General features: G+C 44.2%; 1 protein-coding gene across 1 annotated transcript; it reads right to left on the reverse strand.

The window, feature by feature from the left end:
* Positions 1–2,252: 2,252 nt before the first annotated feature.
* On the reverse strand, positions 2,253–20,663 carry cdc6 (cell division cycle 6 homolog (S. cerevisiae)). Its single transcript, XM_041173639.1, has 12 exons — positions 20,519–20,663; positions 20,049–20,197; positions 18,536–18,823; positions 16,538–16,737; positions 12,371–12,543; positions 11,205–11,311; positions 9,599–9,738; positions 9,303–9,403; positions 8,431–8,495; positions 5,800–6,008; positions 4,439–4,579; positions 2,253–3,022 (listed from the first exon to the last, which is right to left on the reverse strand). Exons 2-12 carry the CDS (start codon positions 20,185–20,187, stop codon positions 2,933–2,935), a joined length of 1,653 nt encoding a protein of 550 aa, XP_041029573.1. The 5' UTR covers positions 20,188–20,197; positions 20,519–20,663; the 3' UTR covers positions 2,253–2,932.
* Between the last annotated feature and the right edge of the window lie 1,238 nt (positions 20,664–21,901).

The raw sequence follows: 21,901 nt of genomic DNA on the forward strand, positions 1-21,901 counted from the left end.
AGGGATTTTAGCTACAAGGTTAGGTTGGAGAGGCTGTTTCTGTTCTCTTTGGAGCAAGGCAAGTTGAGGGGAGATTTGACAGAAGTGTGCAAGGTTGTGCAAGACAGAGGGTAGCAGTGGAAGGGTGCTTTTCTGAATGGAGAGCTGCGACTGGTGGAGTTCCACAGGGATCAGTGCTGGGTCCTTTGCTGTTTGTGGTATACATAAATAATTTGGAGGAAAATGTAACTGGGCTAATTAGTAATTTTGCAAATGACACCAAGGTTGGAGGAGTTGCAGATAGTGAAGAGCATTGTCAAAGGATACAACGGGATATAGATCGGTTGGAGACTTGGGCGGAGAAATGGCAGATGGAGTTTAATCCAGACAAACGCGAGGTAATGCATTTTAGAAGGTCTAATACAGGCAGGAATTATACAGTAAATGGCAGAACCCTTAACTACATCGAAGGGCAGAAAGATCTGGGTGTACAGGTCCACAGGTCACTGAAAGTGGCAACGCATGTGGATAAGGTGGTCAGGAAGGCATATGTCATGCTTACCTTCATCGGCAGGGGTATGGATATAAAAGCTGGGAAGTCATGCTGCAGCTGTATAGAACTTTGGTTAGGCCACACTTGGAATATTGTGTGCAATTCTGGTCACATTAACAGAAGGATATGGAGGCGTTGGAGAGGGTGCAGAGGAGGTTTACCAGGATGCTGCCTGGTCTGGAGGTTATTAGCTATGAGGAGAGGTTGGAGAAACTTGGATTGTTCTCACTAGAAGGACGGAGATTGAGGGGCGACTTGATAGAAGTTTACAAAATTATGAGTGGCATGGACAGAGTAGATAGTCAGAACCTTTTTCCCAGGGTGGAAGAGTCAATTACTAGGGGACATAGATTTAAGGTGAGAGGAGAAAACTATAGAGGAGATGTGCGGGGCAAGTTTTTTTAGGCAGAGGGTAGAGAGTGTCTGGAATTTGCTGCCAGAGAAAGTGGTGGAAGCAGGTACAATAGTGGTGTTTAAAAGGCAGCTTGACAAATACATGAATAGGATGGGAATAGAGGGATACGGACACCGGAGGTGCAAAATGTTTTAGTTGACGGGCAATATGATCGGTGCAGGCTTGGAGGGCTGAAGGGCCTGTTCCTGTGCTGTACTTTTCTTTGTTCTTTGTGACAGGCTTGGATAAGGGAGACAAGGAAAAAATCTTCCCATGAGATGATAGATCTGTGTCCTCTTGCCTTTGTACTAAGGTTTTGGGCAAGAGATGTAGGGAAGCTTGTGAGGAGGAATAAACATTAACTGCAATGACCTGGAACTTACTATTCACGAAGGTGGTGGAAGCAGAGACAACGAATAATTTGAAAAAGGAAACAAGTTTGCAGTACGGGCATAGAGAGTGAGGGGGGGAATGGGATTGATTGGATTGCTCTCCAAAGGGCCAGAATGACACCAGACAGTATGATGAGATGACATAGATATAAAAGTTCTCTTTTACAATGCACTATCCTAACCCACAGCCTTTTGCAGCTTTCATCAAGACCAGGATAGAACATTTTATGTTTTAATGGGTCAGTGGCTGGTGGGTATTAGGTTAGAGGGCGTAGCAGCAACTGTGAAAGTTTTACCACCGTGATATTTCAAATCATCACGCGGAACACAGAGTGAAGGCAGTACAACACCTGAAGTGTTTTTAATCTAAAACATTTTCATAACACATAATACATATATGATGCACATTTAAACTGAAACATTAACAAAAAAAAAATTCTCTTTCAACACGAAAAACGTGTTTCTAAAGCATTTTACCAAATGCAAACAACTAAGTCCATGGCAATCTTACAATCTGACAGAAACAAACACTCATCATGTAGACAGGTCTTATTTTCATGCTCCTCAGTGTAGATGGAGATCAAATCCATAAAGCTGAAGCAGTTTGTCATTTGTTCTCTCCCCACACTGCCTCCTAACAAAGGAGGGGGGGGGGGGACTGGGAGAAGAGAGAGGAAGAGAATGATCATCTTCCTCCAGTTGTCACATGGATCTTAAAAGTCAAACTAGTTCGGGTCTCGACTTCGTTACTAATTCACCAGTTTGCAGCAACAAACGAGCCTGCATTTAGGACAGTGTTCCCCAAACTTTCTCCCCCCCACGGGGATCACAATTCGAGGCTTTGACGTTGTTGTGATCACTCAATGGTAGCTGTGTTGGTGTGAGAGTGGGGGGGGGGGGGGGGGGGGGGGGGGGGGGGGGGGGGGTGGCGGGAGAACCACTTTTTAATCTTCATGTTTTTATAAACTTGCCTTTTCAGTCAGTTTTCTGGTTGTAAGATTGCCATGTACATTAGTTTTCTGGAACACAGAAATCAGGCCAAGGGCAGCTGCCATTCAGGCCACGCCCACCATTTTAAACAGAAACACAAGGATTTAAAGGGGTCTCGCGGCTGTTAAGCTTCAGTCAGCGCTCTGTGACAGTCACTGCCGCTGCAGAGCTTCTGAACCCAAAATTTCATCTCCTGACCTTACTGGGGGTCGCAACCCTGAGTTTGGAAAGCCTTGATTTAGGAGAAGTCACTGAGAAGTAAAGCCGCTTGTATAACTCCTATTTTTTTTTAAAAGAAGCGCTCCAATTAGACATAGGGTCCCAATGTGATGGGGGTGTCATGGAGTGACCCATCTCAGAAAGACTTCTCAAAGATGAAAGGAAGTCTGCACAAGGTGTCACCATATTAATTAAGATATACTTTGACTGGCATTCGCTGCTCCACCATAAGCTGGTGGAAAAGCAGTGACTTAAAATGGACCATCCCATTTAAGATCTAAAATTCCACTTGAACTTATCCCCTGACTTCGCCATTTCAGGTAGTTTCGCTATGGCTGTCAATGGAGTGTTAAGGCAATAGTAATCATTAAAACCCCTTTAAAAATGTATACACTTTAAACACTCTCAAGGAAGACCTCTTTGCAAAATGCTTCCCATCAACGCTTTGTCATGAAGAGCATGTTCAACATCCTTCTCCTCAATTTTCAGGGCTACCTGAGGAGGAAAAGAGTAGGACAAGATTTAGAACAAGTGCCCACTTGTTCAAAAGATCAGTTTCACACATCACCCCTGTCATTTTTTAAAAAAAATTTACAGCCCACCCTTAGCAATGATTACCATCCATTCTGTAAGTTAACACGAAATAAGGCTCCAGACCTCAGAAGATCCGACATGTTAGCCCAATAGGAATAGGGGACACTTGTCCCAAGGCATCAGGTCAGCATAAATTGTGGATACAAAACTGATTGGGTGTTGCAGCTGATACAGAGATCAGTCTCCTGCTTGATACCTTCAGTTCAGCTGAACTGAAAGAAAGACTCCCAGGTTCCAAACTGTCAGCAACATCTGATGTTTATATAGAACCTCAAGCATAAGAAAACCAGAACGTGCCCCCACACCCAGACATTCAACCAGCCATCACAGCAGCCGAGCAGTCAACTGCAGACTGTATAAAATTGGTGGAGGGGGAGGAGAGGGGTGGGGGAATTAGACAAGACGATAAGAGGCTCACCCTGCACCGAACAGCCAGTTTCTTCGCTCTGTAATCCAAGCTAGCTCCCAGTATCGTCCGTTCAGAGCAGAGAGGAGCTGTGGATTGCAGCAGGAGCCCTTGGTTCAGGCTCACCTCCAAGAGCCAGCCAGCATTAAGCAAGCACAGGCAAACTCGCATAAAGGCAGGAACACAGGCAAACCACAGGATTGCAGTACCCATGCTTGTGCTGCAATAATAAAGGCGGCTACACTACAGCAGCAGTTCCAAGTTTGGCAGCAGAACTGGGAAATAAATGGGGCAGTGGTAATGCTTCTGTTGACACAGCGCACCCAGGCGCAGCACCGTAGGAGCGGTTTTCTTGGGCACAGGCAAACAGAGCATTTCACCACCTCTACACTGACCAGCAGTTCTGTTCCAGCACCGCTTGCCTGTGTTAAAACTTCCTGATATCTTAAGAAAACCTGCAGCAGTGCAGTGTCAGGGGGTTGAATCGTTATGGTGGATCTCCCATGGTTAAGCAGATGGAAAGTTAAGGCACAGTGAGTAATGCTGTAGGTGTAAATATGGGGGCAAAGCCAGAACCAATGGTAGAAGTACACATGATTCAGTAGCAATACCTAAACATACGTTTAAATACCAGATGCCTGATCGTTAATCAAGTATCATTAAAACGTCCCAAAACTTTTCACAGGAGCGTGAACAAAATTTAACACCGAGCTGCAAGATAGGGCAGACGACCAAAAGCTTGGTCAGAGGTTTTTAAAGCGATGCCTTAAAAAGGAGGGGTTTAGGGAGCAAATTCCTGAACCTGGGAATTTCGACAGCTGAGGAGTGTCCATTATACATCACTAATTTAACAGGCTACAGATCAATGCTGGTTAAAATCACCCATAAATTCAATTAAAGCTCAGTCTTACCTTTGTGAGTCGAGCTTCTTTCGATCGCTTGAGCAACACAATTCCCCTGGATTCCAGGAGGCTGCAGAGTGACAAACATTCTGACTGATCCACGGCAGACATCTGATGCTTCCTGCAAACTTTACTGTACGTGTCGTGGAGCTGAAATACAGAACCTGGTAAATACCCTCCTTATACACAGTGCACACCAAGTGTGCTCCTATAAAAGACAAGCGTTTTAAAATAAAATCCACAAAAGCATTTAAAAAATCATGAACGGTTCAGATAGAGTAAATTAAGATAAATAGTTTTCCCAATGACTGAAGGATTAATAAGAAGAGGGCACAAACTTAAAAAGGTGGCTGGCAGAAAGGACCTGAGGCAATGAGGGAGAAGTTTTTTTTTAAAAACGCAGTGAGTGTTTAGGATTTGGACGGATAGAGAAACAGATTCGATAGTAACAGTCAAAAGGGAATTGGATATACACCTGGAGATGATAACATTGCAGGGATGTGGGGAAAGAGCAAGGGTGGGACTAACTGGATTGCTCTTTGAAATTGCTGGCGTACATGTGACGGGCTGAATGGCCTCATTGCGTTTTACTAAAACAACAATTCCATGACAAGCCTCAGCACATCAATTATTCCAAGTTACAAAACCACACCACACACACACACGGCCAAAATACTGAACAGAGGCAGAGCCTCTCATAACATCAGCATATCCCAAAGTGTTTCACAGCCAGTGAAGTACTTTGAAAGTGTAGTCACTGTAGTCACTACAGGAAATGTGGCATCCAATTTGAGGACAGCAAGCTCCCACAAAATAGCAAATCATAACCAAATAAATGTCACTTTTTTTTAAAAAAAACAAACAGATTATCAAGGGAAGGAGGTTTTGTGGGTAGCAGTGGGTAGTGTCCCTACCTCTGGGCCCAAGTCCCACTTCAGGACTTGATGCCCACGGAAGGTGTGTTCATAAGATGGCCAAACAGGTTGATCAGCCTGTAAATCCTTCCATTATGCCTGATGGCAAGCCTTAAGAGTGGAGAGCTTCTTGGTCAGCCATACTGCAGAAGGCATTAGTTAAACCACTGCAGCACTTTGTTAAGTATAATCATGGACCAATCCAATAAAAGTCCATGGTCACCAATGCCCTCTTAGGGCACAGCACCTGAAGGAAGATGATTTTTCAAGGGATAAACATTCACCAGGAGAACTCTCCTGTTATTCTTCAAAATAGTCCACTTGAGAACACAAACAGGCCCTCAGTTTGGTTTTTCAGCCTGTCTTTCAGATGAGAAAAGCTCCATTGATCTGCAAACTTCCACTATAGTTACATAATAAAAAAAAAAACATTCCGGCAAATGTGGTTCTGTTTACCTTCCCAAGCATGACCTCCTTCACCTTTGACTGCCTGGTCAGGAGAAGCAGTGAGCAGACCAGCAGCTTCTGCTGTAGAGGAAAGCACTCATCAGACCTGGAGCTGGATTTCATCCGGTCACCATACACTTCGGAAATGACCTGGGATATGTGCAGCAATCCCACCTTCTTTAGGCCTGGGGACTGAGCAGCCTTCACTGGTGATTCAGCTTCAAAACAGAGAAATAATTCAAAGAATGGAGGCATCGAAACTCACAGTCCACTTCAAACACTGAGCAGAAATCAATCATTGCATCAACTAAAGCAAAATCCATTCCAACTGTGATCAGCCCCCTTTGGCTTGTACCAAACATGCGGGAAATCACTATTTGGAGGACTGAGTAAAACGGGGAAGCATTACACTGTATCTATCTGTGCTGTAGCTGACTCCAGTGTGGCTGAAATGAAATGTTTTCTATTAACCTAGGAAATAGGAGCAGGAGTAGACCATTCGGCCACTTGAGCCTGCTCCGCCATTCAATAAGATCATGGGCTCAGCCAGAACTAGGGGGCACTGTTTTAAAATTAGGGTTCGCCCTTTTAGGACAGAGATGAGGGGATTATTTTTCTGAGGGTTGTGCAACTTTGGAACTCTCTGCCTCAGAAGGTAGCGGCAGCCGGGTCATTGAATATCTTTAAGACAGAGGTAGATAGATTCGTGTTAGGAAAGGGAATCGAAGGTTAATGGGGGGAGATGGGAATGTGGAATTCGAAACACAAGAAGATCAGCCATGATCTTATTGAAGCAAAGGTCAGGATATCAGAATACTTCATAGTTAACGTTCAACATTTTGGCACTCTACATTAAGCAATGGGCAGCTCTTCTGAAGTGGGCATTTCCTGTCTTCATCAGTAATTAGTCGCAAGGAAAACATCTCACCTGCCTAATTAACACCCGGACCTGGGGTTATTAAAGGTCTGAGGGATACTGCAGCTTCTCCTGACTATGGCCCCACCAGAAAGCCACAGAAACGTGGGAGGGAGAATGAATATCAATCTCAAATTTGGAGCCGGGCAAATTTTCTGCTCCCCTCACTAGGGTTACCATGACATTGGTAGAATCTTCACTTCTCCCTGGCTGCATTTGGCTAAGACAGAGGCAATGGCTTAGTGGTATTGTCGCTGGACTAGTGATCTAGAGACCCAGGGTAATGTTCTGGGGGGCCCGGGTTCAAATCCCAATAAAAATCTGGAATTAAAAGTCTAACGATAACCACGAAACCATTGTCGATTGTTGTAAAAAAACTCATCTGGTTCTCTAATGTCCTTTAGGGAAGGAAATCTGTCGTCCTTATCTGGTCTGGCCTACAAGTGACTCCAGATCCACAGCAATGTGGCTGACAAATACCCTCTGAAATGGCCTAGTAAGTCACTCAGCTGCCAAGGGAAACTAGGAACGAGCAATAAATACAAGCCCAGCCAGCGAAGCCCACATCCCATGAATGAATTAGAAAAAAACAGATATTAGCGCTGGCACCTCCCTGTTTAGATGGCTTCATTCCCCACAGGCCTCGGAAGGGAGGGGTAGAACATAAACTACCCCTTTCCATGCGAGTGTCAGCTGGAAGTAAGTGATAGTAAGATGGAGGAGCCATAGAGTCAGTATGGCACAGGAGGTCAGTCATCCCATCGAGTATATACCAGCTCTTTGTAGAACAATCCAGTTAGGCTCATTCCACCACTCTATGCCAGCTCGGTCACAACGGGAGCACTGCATTGGGTTCTTTTATCACACTTTGGAAAGGACACAAGGGTCCTTAAAACAGCGCGAAAGGGATTTACCAAAATGATTGCAGGGATGAGGGATTTTAACTACAATGTTTCTTATTAGATGAGGAACAAGGACTAGAGGACACAGATTCAAGGTTTTGGGAAAAGATGTGGGGGAGTTAACGTGAGGAAGAGGGTGGTAACGACCTGGTACTTGCCGCCTACAAGGACGGTTGAAGCACAGACGTGATTCGAATGATTTCAAAAGGAAATTGGATGGGACACATGAGGAAAATAATCTTGCAGGGCAACACGGACTTGTGGCTGAGCGACTCCCTCCCCAAAACCACCGGGGTAAAACAGTGCCCACTGTAATTATTTTCTAGAACCATGGCACCCCAAGCGGAAACCCAGAACGGCCAAGCCACAAAAGCACAGAATAGTCTGGCGCTGTCAGCAGGAAGAGAGTTTAAAATTTGCCGAAGCCGCTTTTTGATAGAGGGGCTCAAAGTCACTTTGGTGGAAGGATCGAGAACCAAATGACAGCGATTTAAAGTGTTTGGCAAAAGTAATAACAGCAACATGCGGAGAAACTTTTTTTTTAATACATCGAGTGGTTAGGATCTGGAACGCACTGCCCGAGTGCGATGAAGGCAGATTGAATTGCGGCTTTCAAAAGAGGATTGGATCATTATCTGAAAAGAAAAAATATGCAGGGCCACGGGGAAAAGGCAGGAGGTTGACATAAAAGGTGAATTGCTCTTGCAGAGAGCTGGCATAGACAGGACAGGCCAAATGGCCTCCTTGCTGCGGTGTAATCATTCTATGATTAAACTGCAAGTTTGCCAGCTTTACCTGTTCTACCTTTTAAACTCAACTTACGTTCCAGCACTGGCTTTGCTGCAGTCTGGCTCCGAACATTTGACTCCACAATCTCCACAGCACGCCTGCAAGTATTGTCAATAGAATGGATTAAGATCATTAGCAATCAATGATGAACTTTCAAGTAAAAAAAAGTGTATTTATAAAACCCCATATATAAAAAGAAATCAAACTTCTCTTGCCCAATTTACTTTTATTACAATACATGGCCAGTTAGCCACAGGATATTAAGGTACTCAGGGCACGCCAAAATACCTTTCATTTTAGAAGTCCATTCTGTATCTTTGCCTCCACTTACTTTTGTATCTTGTGAAACATACAAGATTCTGAAGGGGAGTTACAAAGGTCGACACAGGGGTTGCTTCCCCTGACTGGGGAACCTAGGAAGCGCTGGCACAGTCTCAGTATTAGGGGCCGAACATTCTGAACTGAGATAAAGGGACATTTCTTCACTCAAAGGATTGTGAACCTTTGGAATTCTCTATCCCAGGGGGTCATGGATGCTCCGTTGTTGAATATATTTACGGCTGGGAATGACAAGATTTTTGGTCTCTCAGGGAACCAAGGGATATGAGGAACGGGTGGGAAAGTGGAGTCAAAGCAGAAGATCAGCAATGATCTTATTGAATGGTGGAGCAGGTCTACTCCTGCTCCAATTTCTTACGTTCTAAACTGAAAAGAGCACCAACGCGTTACCAAAAGTAGCATAATCTGCACCAGCCTTCAAAGCCCCTTGTCCTCCTCCCCGACCCCTAACAACTCATTTTTGACTAATTTTGATGCTTGCTTTTAGGATTGATTAGAGAACCATTCCACTCTCCTCATCCACTTTGGATTAAGAACGCATAACTAAAATGATCTGCATTTCCTACCTGCACATGTCCAAGGCTTTGCGAGCATCTCCAGACACTGACGAAACTTTGCAAGCACAGAACTGAATGGCAACAGGATCCAAGACCTTCTCCCCAGAAACCTAATTAAAAACAAGAGTCACAGTTTTGGGTGAACTTCTAATACAATCGTGATGGATCTGAGCACACAAACTGAACTGTGAACTCTCAAAGACCTGTGCCCATGTTGTTATAGCTGTATGTGTGCATGCTCTGATATTTAAAGTAATGAGACAAATTCAAAAGAGAAAGCTGTCCAACAGACACTGGCTTTGTACCTGATTCTGTCTGTCCTGTACAATGGCCACAATCTGCTCCCTGGTGTAAGGAGCAAAATTCAGGAGCTGAGGTTTACACTTGGGCCGGGCTTGAAGTCGGGGCAGGATCCTGTCTGTCAGATCCAACGCGTTTGCAATTCCTGGCAAGAGAATTCACAATTTAGACCAATTCAGCTCAAAAGGACTTTGGTCATCTGCCTATTCTGATCTATTTCTATGCGAGTCCGATCACTAGACTTACACATCTAGTTTCAGTTTTTTTTTATTAAATTCATTCATGAGTTTATTACCCATTCCTAATTGCCCTTGTTCAGAGGGCATTTTAAGAGTCAATCATACCAGGTTCACATGTAGGCCAAATAAGGGACATTGGTGAACCAGATAGGTTTTTACAACAGTCGCCAATAATTTCATGGTCCATCAGACCTTTAATTCCAGATTTTTTTTTTACTGAATTCAAATTTCACCATCTGCTGTGGTGGGATTTGAACCCAGGTCCCCAGAGCATTACCCTGTCCAATGACAATACCACTACGTCACCACCTCTCTTCATTCACACATCAGAATTATTTGGTTTCAATATTAAATCTTTTCCAACTAGACTAAATTGTAATCAATTTACCATTAACCATTAACTCTATTTCTCCTTCCAGATGTTGCCAAAAATGCTGATCATCAGCAAGATTTCTAGCATTCAGAGTGCTTTACCTCTGTGTTAGTGTAGTAAACGTTCCAGATTAATGCATCAACATTTACATGGTCAGGTAATAGTGCACCGTCACAAAGCCAAGCTCAAGCTGTAGCTCACCACATGCCAATTTTTATAACTTCAATCTAATTTGGTCAAGATGGATCACTAGGAACATACACTTCTCATTTAGCGATGAGTATTTATTGACAGATTTTACAGCGGGTCACTCAGTCATGGTGATGGAAGACAAAGACCAAACACATAACATGGCTCTCAGAAAAGCTTAACCCTCCACCTAATAAACTGCAGGTCAAAAGTGGGCTGTAAATCAACATTAAACCGCACCAACTGCTATCATTTCAGCACAGGGTCCGACCATCAGAGCACGGGAGGATGTAGGTTTGTACAGATAAGATGTCCACAGGTATTGGTGGCCCTTAGAAGGTTTGCTATGCCATTCACATCCTGTCTCGGTGAGTTACTGACCGAGATGGAGGGATTGCTGTTCCCATATCTTGCTGAAGTTTGGGGAACAAAGTCAAGGTAATGAGAGTAGGAAGCACCCTTCCTTGCAAGGCGTATTAAAAGAATTATTTAAAATGGATTAGTTCCCACCTCACTGTCTCTGTGGAGGGGTACCTGATCCCACTTGACAATGGTCCACAGTGTGTAGGCTCTGGGTCACAGCACAGCTTTGCTGTGTGTTATCCTTGAGCAAGAAACCAGTCAGACTTGGTGAGGCCATTGATAAGCGAGTGATTTTGTGACTCCAGACCCCACAGCAATGTGGTTGACTCTTAAATGCCCTCTGAACAAGGGCAGTTAGGGATGGGCAATAAATGCTGGTCTAGTGATGCCCACATCCCATGAACAAAAAAAAAACAGGAGACAGCAAGGTACTTTGCCAACTCTTACCAATTAGCACAAGCCTCGAGTTGTTGAGCCATGGCCACTCAAATAGCCTGTAGAGGACATCCTGAGCCTTACTGCCCAGCTGATCCATCTCATCCAGTATCAACAGGCTGTGAATAAATGACAGTTTCCTTAGAATCAACAGTGACTGTTAAAAAGTTTCACTCGTCCCATGAGGTGCCACGAATTAAACCACTACACTGAAACCCATCTCTCCCACCTGCTTTCTTTTCTCACCTGCTCTATACTCAAATACACTAAGCCTGCTCCGAGAGCCAACGTTTCATTTAAATTCTGCAAAGTCAGTTTTGAAATCAGCCCTGTTCCCACAAGTTAACTTGCCCGCTTACTGCACAGAACACACAACACAAAACAGACCATTCACCCCAACTGGTCTACTCTGGTGTTTATTTCACACGAGCCTTATCCTACCCCACTACCTGTATCATTCTATTCCTTTCTGCCTCATATACTTATTGAGCTTCCCTTTAAATGTTATCTATGCTATTGGCTTCACCTATTTCTAGTGGTAGCAAATTTTATATTCTAACCAATTCTTTGGATAAAGAAGTTTCTCCCATATTCTCTATTGCATATATTAGTGACTGTCATAGTTAAGGTGTGCAATTTTCATATCCATTTCTTTTCAAGTACATACTTGATGGTTTGCTCCTTACAGTAACTTATCAAAGCATTTAACTGCAAGGATCAACAAGTAAATCAATTAGTCCATATTCCTATTACAAATATGGGCATATTACTTCCCACCACTACCCATCAATAAAGCATCAACAGTGCCACACAATCGTACAGTACATAAGGTAGCCATTTGGCCTGTTATGCCTATGCCGGCTTTCTGAATGAGGTACCAATTAATCCCAAACGCTCACTCCCAGATCCAGTTCCCTTTTGAAAGTTACCATTGAATCTGCTTCCACCACCTTTTCAAACAGTGCATTCCACATTATAACTTGATGCATTAAAAAAAATAATAATTTTCTCACCTCTGACCTTTAATCCATATCTCTGGTTACCAACCAGAGTTAGTAGAAACAGTTTCTCCCAAACTACCTTTCCAAAACTCAATTAAAAATGCTTCCCTAAGCCTCTCCATATAGAAATGCTGCCACCGTTCTGCCACAAAACAGATGACTTTAGGAGACACTTACACCATTGGGCCCGTGCTGGTGAGTTTTTTTTCCAGTTTCTTTGGAAAATCTTTTCTTACGCATTTGAGTTTCCCTTTTCCAAACAGATGGTCCACGATGGAACAAAAAATGGCCTGCGAGTTCCTCAGTGACATACAGTTAATGGAAATGATTACTGTGCCCCCAAGTTTCCTCTGTAATACAAGTTCAAAATGAGAGCATTGAAAATTATGCAAAGTTTTCTCCTTCCTTCGTCCCCTGCCACTTTCTCCCTTTTTGAGAAGGCTTCTGGTGGTGGGTGGGCTGTTAACCAGATGTTAAGGTGGGGAGGGGCAACCAGGATGAGAGGCAAACAGAGTGCAGCTGAGTAAACTGAGCGCAGGCTTGGAGTTTGGTGAGAGGGGGAGTTCGGTGAGGGGGGGGGGGGGGGGGGGGGGGGGTGATGATGATGTGTTTGTTTCCTTTTTCTATCTTCCTCACCCTGTAGGAATTGGTTCTCGCTCTACTACAGCGAAAAGGAGCTGTCTGGTGAGTATCTGGTAAGTGGCTAAGGTCTATTCTATTCCTAAGCTGTAAAATAGTATACAAATTGGCGGTAAGTTAATAAAATATATAAAAAAGCGACATAACTAAGTGAATAATATAACTAAGTAATTACCTAAAACACATTAAGGATGGTAAGACAGGTGGTGATGTGTCAAGGCTGCAGCATGTGGTAGCTCCTGGTTACTAGGCTAGGGGACAGATCAATAGAGAAGCAGTGGCAGACATTTAAGGGGATATTTCAGAATAAGTATATTCCAGCTACAAAGAAATTTTCTAAAGGGAGGACCCACTATCCATGGTTAACTAAAGAAGTTAGGGAAAAACATCAGAAGTAAGGAAAAAGCATATAACTGCGCAAAGATGAATGGCAGATCATATGATTGATCAGAATATAAAGAACAACAGAGAATGGCTAAAAGGTTAATCAGGAGAAAGAAATCAGACTGAGAGGAAGCTAGCTAAAAACGTAAAAACACATAGCATGAGTTTTGAGTTATTTAATCAGGAAAAGAGTAGATAAAGTGAGTTGTGGTCCTCAAGTGAGTGAGAATGAGGAGTTAATAGTAAACAACAAGGATATGGCTGATGAAATGAACAAATATTTTGCTTCTGTCTTCACTATAGAGAATATTAAAAAAATTCCAGCAATAGCTGTAAATCAGGAGATGGCGGGGAGAGGAACTTGGTGAAATTACAGTCACTAGGGAAGCGGTACTGAGCAAACTGATGGAGCTGCAGACTGACAAGTCTCCGGGTCCAGATGGACTGCATTCTAGGGTCTTTAAAGGAGGTGGCTAATGAGCTAGAAGATGCATTGGTTTTAATTTTCCAAAACCTCCCTAGATTCTGGAAAGGTTCCATCAGATTGAAAAGTAACAAACTAACCCCCTCTATTCAAGAAGGGAGGGAGGCAGAAACAGGAAACTATCAGCCAGTTAGCTTGATATCTGTCATGGGGAAGGTGCTGGAGTCGGTCATTAAAGAGGTTATAGCTGGGCACTTGGAAAAGTACAAGGTAAACGGGAAGAGTCAGCATGGTTTTATGAAAGGGAAATTGTGTTTAACCAATTCATTAGAATTCTTTGAAGGAGTAACATGTACTGATGATAAAGGGGAGCCTGTAGATGTGCTGTACTTGGATTTCCAGAAGATATTTGATAAGGTGCCACATCAAAGGTTACGGTGGAAAATAAAGCTCATGTAGGGGGTAACATATTAGCCTGGTTAGGGATTGGCTGGCTGGCAGAAAACAGTCTGCATTAATGGGTCTTTGTCTGATTGGCAGAGTGTGACTAGTGGAGTCCTGCAGGGGTCTGTGCTGGGGCCTCAACTTTTTACAATTTACATCAATGCCTTAGATGAGGGGAGCAAGGGCATGGTGGCTAAATTTGCAGACGACACAAAGATAGGTAGGAAAGTATGGAGTGAAGAAGATACAAGAAGTTTGCAAACGGATATAGATGAGTGCGTGGGCAAAAATCTGGCAGATGGGAGTATAACGTGGGAAAATGCGAAGTTGTTCACTATGGCAGGAAGAATAAAAAAAGCAGAGTATTACATAAATGGAGAACTGCAGAATTCAGACATGCAGAGGGTGTTCTCGTACATGAGTCACAAAAAGTTAGTATACAGGTACAGCAAGAAGGCTAATGGATGCTATACTTTATTACGAGAGGAACTGAACATAAAAAGTAAGGATGTTATACTTCAGTTATACAGGGCATTGGTGAGACCACACTTCAAATACTGTGTGCAGTGTTGGTCTCCTTATTTAAGAAAAGATGTAAATATTGAAGGCGGTTCAAAGGAGATTTGCTGGATTGATACCTGGAATGAGTGGGTCGTATTATGAGGATAGGTTGGACAGGCTGGGCTTTGTTTCCTCTGGAGTTTAGAAGAGTGAATTGAGTTAAGTATATAAAGATCATGAACAGTCTTGACAAGGTGGACGTGGAAAGGATGTTTCCTCTTGTGAGAGTGTCCAGGCCTAGGGGGCACTGTTTAAAAATTAGGGGTTGCCCTTGTAGGGCAGAGATGAGGAGAAATGTTTTCTATTGAGGGTTGTGCAACTTTGGAACTCTGCCTCAGTAGGTGGTGGAGGGTCACCAAATATTTTTAAGGCTGAGGTAGACAGATTCTTGTTAGGTAAGGGAATCAAAGGTTATTGGGGTGGATGAGAATGTGGAACTCGAAACACAAACAGATCAGCCATGATCTTATTGAATGGCGAAGCAGGCTCAAGGGGCCGAATGGTCTTCTGCTCCTATTTTGTATGTTTGTAGGTCATAAATATAAGGTCATCAGTAATAAATCCAGTAGGGAATTTTGGGAGAACATTCTGCACTCAAAGTGGAACACGATATTACAGCCTACAGCATAAATGTATTTAAAGCAAAGCTAGATCAACACAAGGGAGAAACGGATTGAAGGATATGTTTATGGGTTAGACGAGGAAGAATCGGAGGAGGCCAAGTGGTGCATATAAACCGGCGTGGACCTGCTGGTCTGAATGGCCTGGTGCTATGCAGTAAATACAGTGCGAGTTACAGGGACAACGTCACAGTTCACAACATGAAGACACATAACTGTATGAACCCCATTGAAATTAATGGCAACAATTAAGAATCAAAATGGGTCAACTGGTCACCTATACTCAACAAAACTAAACTTGCTCCAAGCTCAAATACAAACAGCTTTCTTTTCCATCTTCTCCTATTCTGAAGGCATTGCCTCCTCCCAACATACAGTTCCACAGGTGTCAGACATGGACTGCAGCGTTTCAAGAAGGCGGCTCACCACCACTTTCTCAAGCTCAATTAGGGACGGGCAATAAATGCTGGCCAGAGATGCCCACATCCCATGAATGAATTTTTAAAAAAAAAAAATTAAACAGAAAACCTGTAAAGCTTGGGCTGTTCAATCTACGACCAGTTCTTTTCTTTAAACTTAATGTATGACGTGCTAGTTCGCCATTTCAATTTTGTGGGTCTTGAGGCTTAGAGAGGCCTGTTCTTTGCACAATTGCTTCATAAACCTTGAACTACAAACGCCTACATCAGTTTTAGAAGTCTGGGGTATTTGCAAATTGTTGGCAAGCATTAATTTGTACCCAACACATGCCCACGAGGCTCCAAGGAATGCAGCTAAGCAACCGAGGAGGGCGATTCTGGTCTATAGGATAGTTGGTCAGTTGTAGGGGACATCAGGTACTGTTCCATTGAGGTAACAAATGAGGATGAGGCATTGGTGAAACGAGTTAAAGCAATGTTGGTCCTTGGTCACTTCCCAGCATGTCTATGGATGCTGTTCCAGGGGAGGAATTCTGGCATATTTTAACCAATTCCCAACACAAAAAAAAAAGGGGCTCCAAAAGATTAAATAGTAAGCGTGGCTAACCCTGTTTAAGCTAGGGGTCGGAGACCTTCCGCCCTTTCAGCTCAAAAGGATGTTAAATGACCAACGGAGGCCAAAAGGAAGAGAAAACAAGCAATGTTTGCTTGGCTCTGAGGAAGTCACGTTCAACTCAAAACGTTAACTCTCTCCACAAATGCTGCCAGACCTGCTGAGTACTTTCAGCACTTGGTTTTTAATTTCAGATTTCCAGCATCGGCGGCACTTTGCTTTTATTTCAGGCTGTAGTACCTTCACATCCTCTATAGTTCGCTCCACACATGCTGTTTTTCCTGTGCCTGGTGCTCCTGAAATGTACAGACTCCCTGGCTTTTCCTCACAGATGTGATCCAATATAAACTGAGAGATGGCCTCAGTCTCATTCTCACGTGCTAGAAGGCGCTCTGGGATGGTGGTGTTCAATACCTGCTTGATCTGTTGATAACACGTACCTGAAACAATAAATCAAAAAAGTGATGAATTGCCGGAATTCCATGGCTCTGCACTGAATCACGTGAGTGCTGTACAAGAGGGACAGCTAAAATGACCAAAAGGTGTTTCGCATTCTTGTGCCTGAAGGCAGATCACAACTACAGTTTCTTTCAATGACCATTTTAAGTAGTAAAGTTTGTCATGGCCTGCTGACTCAGTTATCCATTTGAAAATTTACTGAAGTTGACAAAATTTAGCAAAGTCAAAGTAAGTGGGAATCACACGAAACTCACATGCATATTTCATCAAATTAGTGGCTACATATTTTAGATTTCAATTATAGAATTAATAATGCAGGAGGCAGGGGACAGAAATAGGAAAGCAATGGGGAAATATTATAATAATTAGATTCTTCAATCACTTCGCACTGCAACTAGCATTGAAAAAGACAAATTAGCAGTAATCCCATACAGCCCACACACTACTTTGAAAACATCCAATCACCAGTCACTGAAGGTAAGCATGCACGTGGTAAAGGAGGCAAATGGTATGTTGGCCTTCATAACGAGAGGATTCAAGTACAGGAGCAGGAATGCCTTGCTGCAATTGTACAGGGCCTTGGTGAGACCACACCTGGAATATTGTGTGCAGTTATGGTCTCCTTATCTGAGGAAGGATGTTCTTGCTATAGAGGGAGAGCAGCGAAGGTCTACCAGACTGATTGCTGGGATGGCGGGACTGACATAGGAGGAGTAATTGAGTCGATTAGGATTATATTTGCTGGAGTTCAGAAGAATGAGGGGGGATCTCATAGAAACCTATAAAATTCCAACAGGACTAGACAGAGTAGATGCAGAAAGGATGTTCCTGATGGTGGGGGGAGTACAGAGCCAGGGTCACAGTCTGAGGATACAGGGTAGACCATTTAGGATTGAGATGAGGAGAAATTTCTTCACACAGAGTGGTGAGCCTGTGGAATTCGCTACCACAGAAAGTGGTTGAGGCCAAAACATTGTATGTTTTCAAGAAGGAGTTAGATGTAGCTCTTGGGGCAAAAGGGATCAAAGGATATGGGGAGAAAGCTTGAGCAGGCTATTGAGTTGGATGATCAGCCATGACAATGAATGGCGGAGCAGGCTCGAAGGGCCGAATGGCCTGCTCCTAAGTATTAAAGAGAGAGTCAAACCTGGTTAATTCTGTGAAGAGAGACCACCCGAGAACACAAATATAAGACTTCTTCACTCTCTTACCAGTAAAATCAGAGAACTGTGGGTTCAAGCCCACTCCACAGATTTGCATACAAAGCCAGGCTGACACTCCAGTGCAGTACTGAGGGAGTACTGCACTGTTGGAGGAGCTGTTTCAACAGCTTGGTGATCAGCGAGCCATGCTTAATCAAACAAACTAGAAAATTATACACAACATTGCAGTCTAGGGGCTGTGATGGCATAGTGGTATTAGTGTTCTAGCATTCCAGAGACCCAGGGTAATGCTCTGGGGACCCAGGTTCAAATCCCACCACAGCAGATGGTGAATTTGAATTCAGCAAAATATCTGGAATTAAATGAAATCATTGCCGATTGTTGTAAAAACCCATCTGGTTCACTAATGTCCTTGAGGGAAGGAAATTTGCTGTCCTCAACTAGTCTGGCCTACATGGGACTCCAGGCCAACAGCGACGTTGTATTGTTGTGGACTCTTAAAATGCCCTCTGAACAAGGACAATAAATGCTGGCCTAGCCAGCGACACCCACATCCCATGAATGAATAAAAAAGTCAAGGAATCAGCATCAATTTTACACGAAACATTGAATATACCTTGCTGTTTTAAATTCCTCACATCAGGAGATTTCAGTGCTCGAAGGAAGCTTTCTGAACATGGCGTCTCGTCCCCCTTGCTGAGAGAACCTGCTGTTCGCTCTGGTGAGTTACTGGCAGCAAGTGGTTCATGCTTTTCTGGGGAACATGCTGCCTGGTTTAACAGATTCTCACCAAATTCCAATTTCCGGCCTCGGGGGGATGATCGAATGATGGGCTGATTTTCCTTCTTGCGTTTTGTTGGTGAGCACTGCAGAGGCTGGGGCACGTTACACAGGTTCTCAACGCCTAGAAAGTTTAAAGTCACACTGTTACAAAGCAACATCTCAGTGGGGTCTGCAGGGCTTTCACTGTAAACCAGGCCTCCAGTCCATGAGTCACTTAGTTGCGTCAAACAGTTACAGAAAAAAAAAGGGCTGGATCGTGGCATAGTGTGGCAATATCACTGGACAAGTAATTCAGAGACTCGGGCTAACTCTCTGGGGACAAAGGGTTCACCAAATCTCACCAGGGCAGCAGGTGGAATTTAAATTCAATTAATAAAAAAAAAATCTGGACTTGAAGGCTAGTCTCAGTAATGGTGACCATTAAATTGCATCGATGGTTGTGGTTCGCATATGCCCTTCAGGGGAAAGAAATGCACCGTTCTTACCTGGTCTGGCCTACATGTAATGTGTCTGACTCTTAACTGCCCTGGGAAACGGCCCAGCAAACCACTCGGTTCAAGGGCAATTAAGGATGGGCAACAACAAATGTCAGCTTTGCCAGTGACACCCACATGCTGTGGAAGAATAAAACCACAGGGTCTACTTACACCACATGGGCGGCAGCAATTCAAAAGATGGTTCACCACCCCCACCTTCTCGAGGGCAATTAGGGACGGGCGACAAACAAACGCTGGTCTTGCCGGCGGTGTTCACATCCCAAGAATACATTTAAAAACTTCTCCCTCGCCTGATTCGGCGATGATGGAAGGCTGCAGTCGCAATTTAGTAATGTTTAGGGTAACTTTTCTTTTTTTTAAGAACATTTCTCAAGGGCGGGAGTTCCTTTGCAGCCATCGAGGGGGCATCATTTAGGACTGTGGCCAAGTGGAGTGGGGTGGGGGGGGGGGGGCGGGCGGTTGGGGGGCGAATTTCCAGGGTTTGGAAGGATTGGGGTAGGGGTTGATAGGTCGGCTCAATGAACTCTTTTCGCTCCCATTTTTTTTTTAGGGTTAGCAGCACTCACTTTAAAAAAAAAAAAAATCAACAGCGCTCAATGCCATTCGGCAGCGAGGCGTTCAGGGGCCAAATGTGGGAACCAGATATTCAAAACTACAGGATTAATACTATTTAAAAAATAAAGTGTCCGGCCTGCAGATCAGATAAGGTGGGGGGGGGGGGGGGGTCTTTCACGATGCCAACAGCACAAGTTGCCGTCGGCGCTTTTGCGAGTTATATATATATATATATATACATAAAAAAAGGGAAGCTTAATGTCAGCTGCCAAATCCTTTAAAACGCAACATTACCCAGGCGTTTGCGGGGGCTGAGGGGCAGGTTTCTCTCTGTCGGCGGCGATTCTTGACTCGTCTTCTGACTCTCCGCGCGGCACCGATGGAACTTCTTCTTCGGGAAGTCGATGGTGGTTTGTGAGCGGCTCTTCCACATGGTGTCGGGGCTGAGGGACAGTAAATAGAGAGGGAGGGAGGGAGAGAGACCATTAAAACCCAGAACTGGGTTAGAGCAGAGGCAGAGAGAGAAGAGGGGGGAAATAAACCCAGAAAAGGAGAGACAGGAAGCAGAGAGAAAATTAAACCCCGTCAGAGCAAACACAGAGAGAAAAATCCTGCAGAGAGAGAGAGAGAGAGAATTAAAACCCAGATCTGGGTTAGAGCAAAGACAGAGAGAGAAAAAAAATTAAAACACAAAGTTTGCAGGAAGCAGAAAGACAAAGTTAAAGTTGGAACGGAGTGAAGCAGAGGGTGAAATACAAACCCACATTTTTAAAAATTAATATTGCTCCAGTGGAGAAGAACGAGTCTGATTAAAATCTCTGATTAAAACGTGACGGATCAAAACAGAGCTCGGGGTCCGGCACTCGCTCGTCTCTCACCGGGGAGTGTGGCTGATGAGGTGCCGGTGTCTCTGTCTCTGTCCCTGTCCCGGTGCCGGTGAGACTTTGACTCCCGCGAAAATGCACCTTCAGGTTTTGGCGCCACTGCCCAGCGGCCAATCTGATTGGCTCCGGCGCCAGCCTTTTGCTGTTGCATTTCCCCGCCTACCCCGCCCACACTCGCTCTGATTGGTGGGCTGCCTGTGGGCGGGGCTTGAAGCCTCCAGCTTTTTGGCGGGGAGCAGCCTGCGGTGTCTTGGAGCTGGTTTCACTGGAGCTCTGTGCACTCCATCTGGGTGTTGCAGCTATGCAGGAACCAATGATTCAAGTTGCATTTTGTCGGTCATTTTTTTTTTCCTAAAGCACAACGTTTTTATTTAATGCAAAATAAAGTTGCATTTTCAGGAGGAGAAATAGAACTGTCAACATCAGGGAAATTCTGCTGACTTCTTCAGACTTTATTCAACAGTGTTTTATATACTTAGAGGTGTAAAGCCAGTTTGAAAACCTTCTTGGTGCTTTTATACATGCTGTGCTGAAATCCTCTTGTAGCATTGAGTGTCCTGATGGCAGGCCTGGGGGTGCACAGAACTTCCATTTGTAGGTGAGACCGCTGGACCCAGGCAAACAGCCACCCGCCACTTAGATACTCATGGACAAGGTGCCCAGCCAATCATACAGCGGGCAGAAGGTTGACAGCCCTATCATTAGCTCGTGGAATCAGAAGACTGGGCGCCACATTTAAAGGGCACCTTGGTAGGCATCCATTCCCTGTAATCCAGCAGCATCAGTCTGACTGTGTGAATGGATATCATGAGAATACAGCTGCTTCTAGAACCTTCTGATCCCCTTCTCCCCACCTCCACCCCCAACCCCGGATATCCTTGACTGCTGCTGCAAAGCGATGTCTCAGAGCAGACGAGTGACCCCACAGTTTAGCTAGTTCCAGGGAGCAGAGTCGGAGGGCGGAGTTCCAGACCGGTGAGAATAAAAACCTGACCTCAGGGATTCGCGGCCTAGTTCCAGGGAGCAGAGTCGGAGGGCAGAGTTCCAGAGCAGTGAGTATAAAAACCTGACCTCGGGGATTCGCGGACCTCGGGTCTTAAAAAATATTATAAGTGGTGTCATGGTAAATCTGTGACCTGATTGGCTAGTAGGGAATCTACACTGAATTTGAAACTAAAACATTGTTAAACTAATTAAACCAAATAAATTAATCACTTAATTAATAAGCAGAGGGTACCTAGACCAGGAGCAGGGGATTACTGT

Source organism: Carcharodon carcharias, chromosome 23 (genome assembly GCF_017639515.1).
Source record: "Carcharodon carcharias isolate sCarCar2 chromosome 23, sCarCar2.pri, whole genome shotgun sequence".
Classification (NCBI taxonomy): domain Eukaryota; kingdom Metazoa; phylum Chordata; class Chondrichthyes; order Lamniformes; family Lamnidae; genus Carcharodon; species Carcharodon carcharias.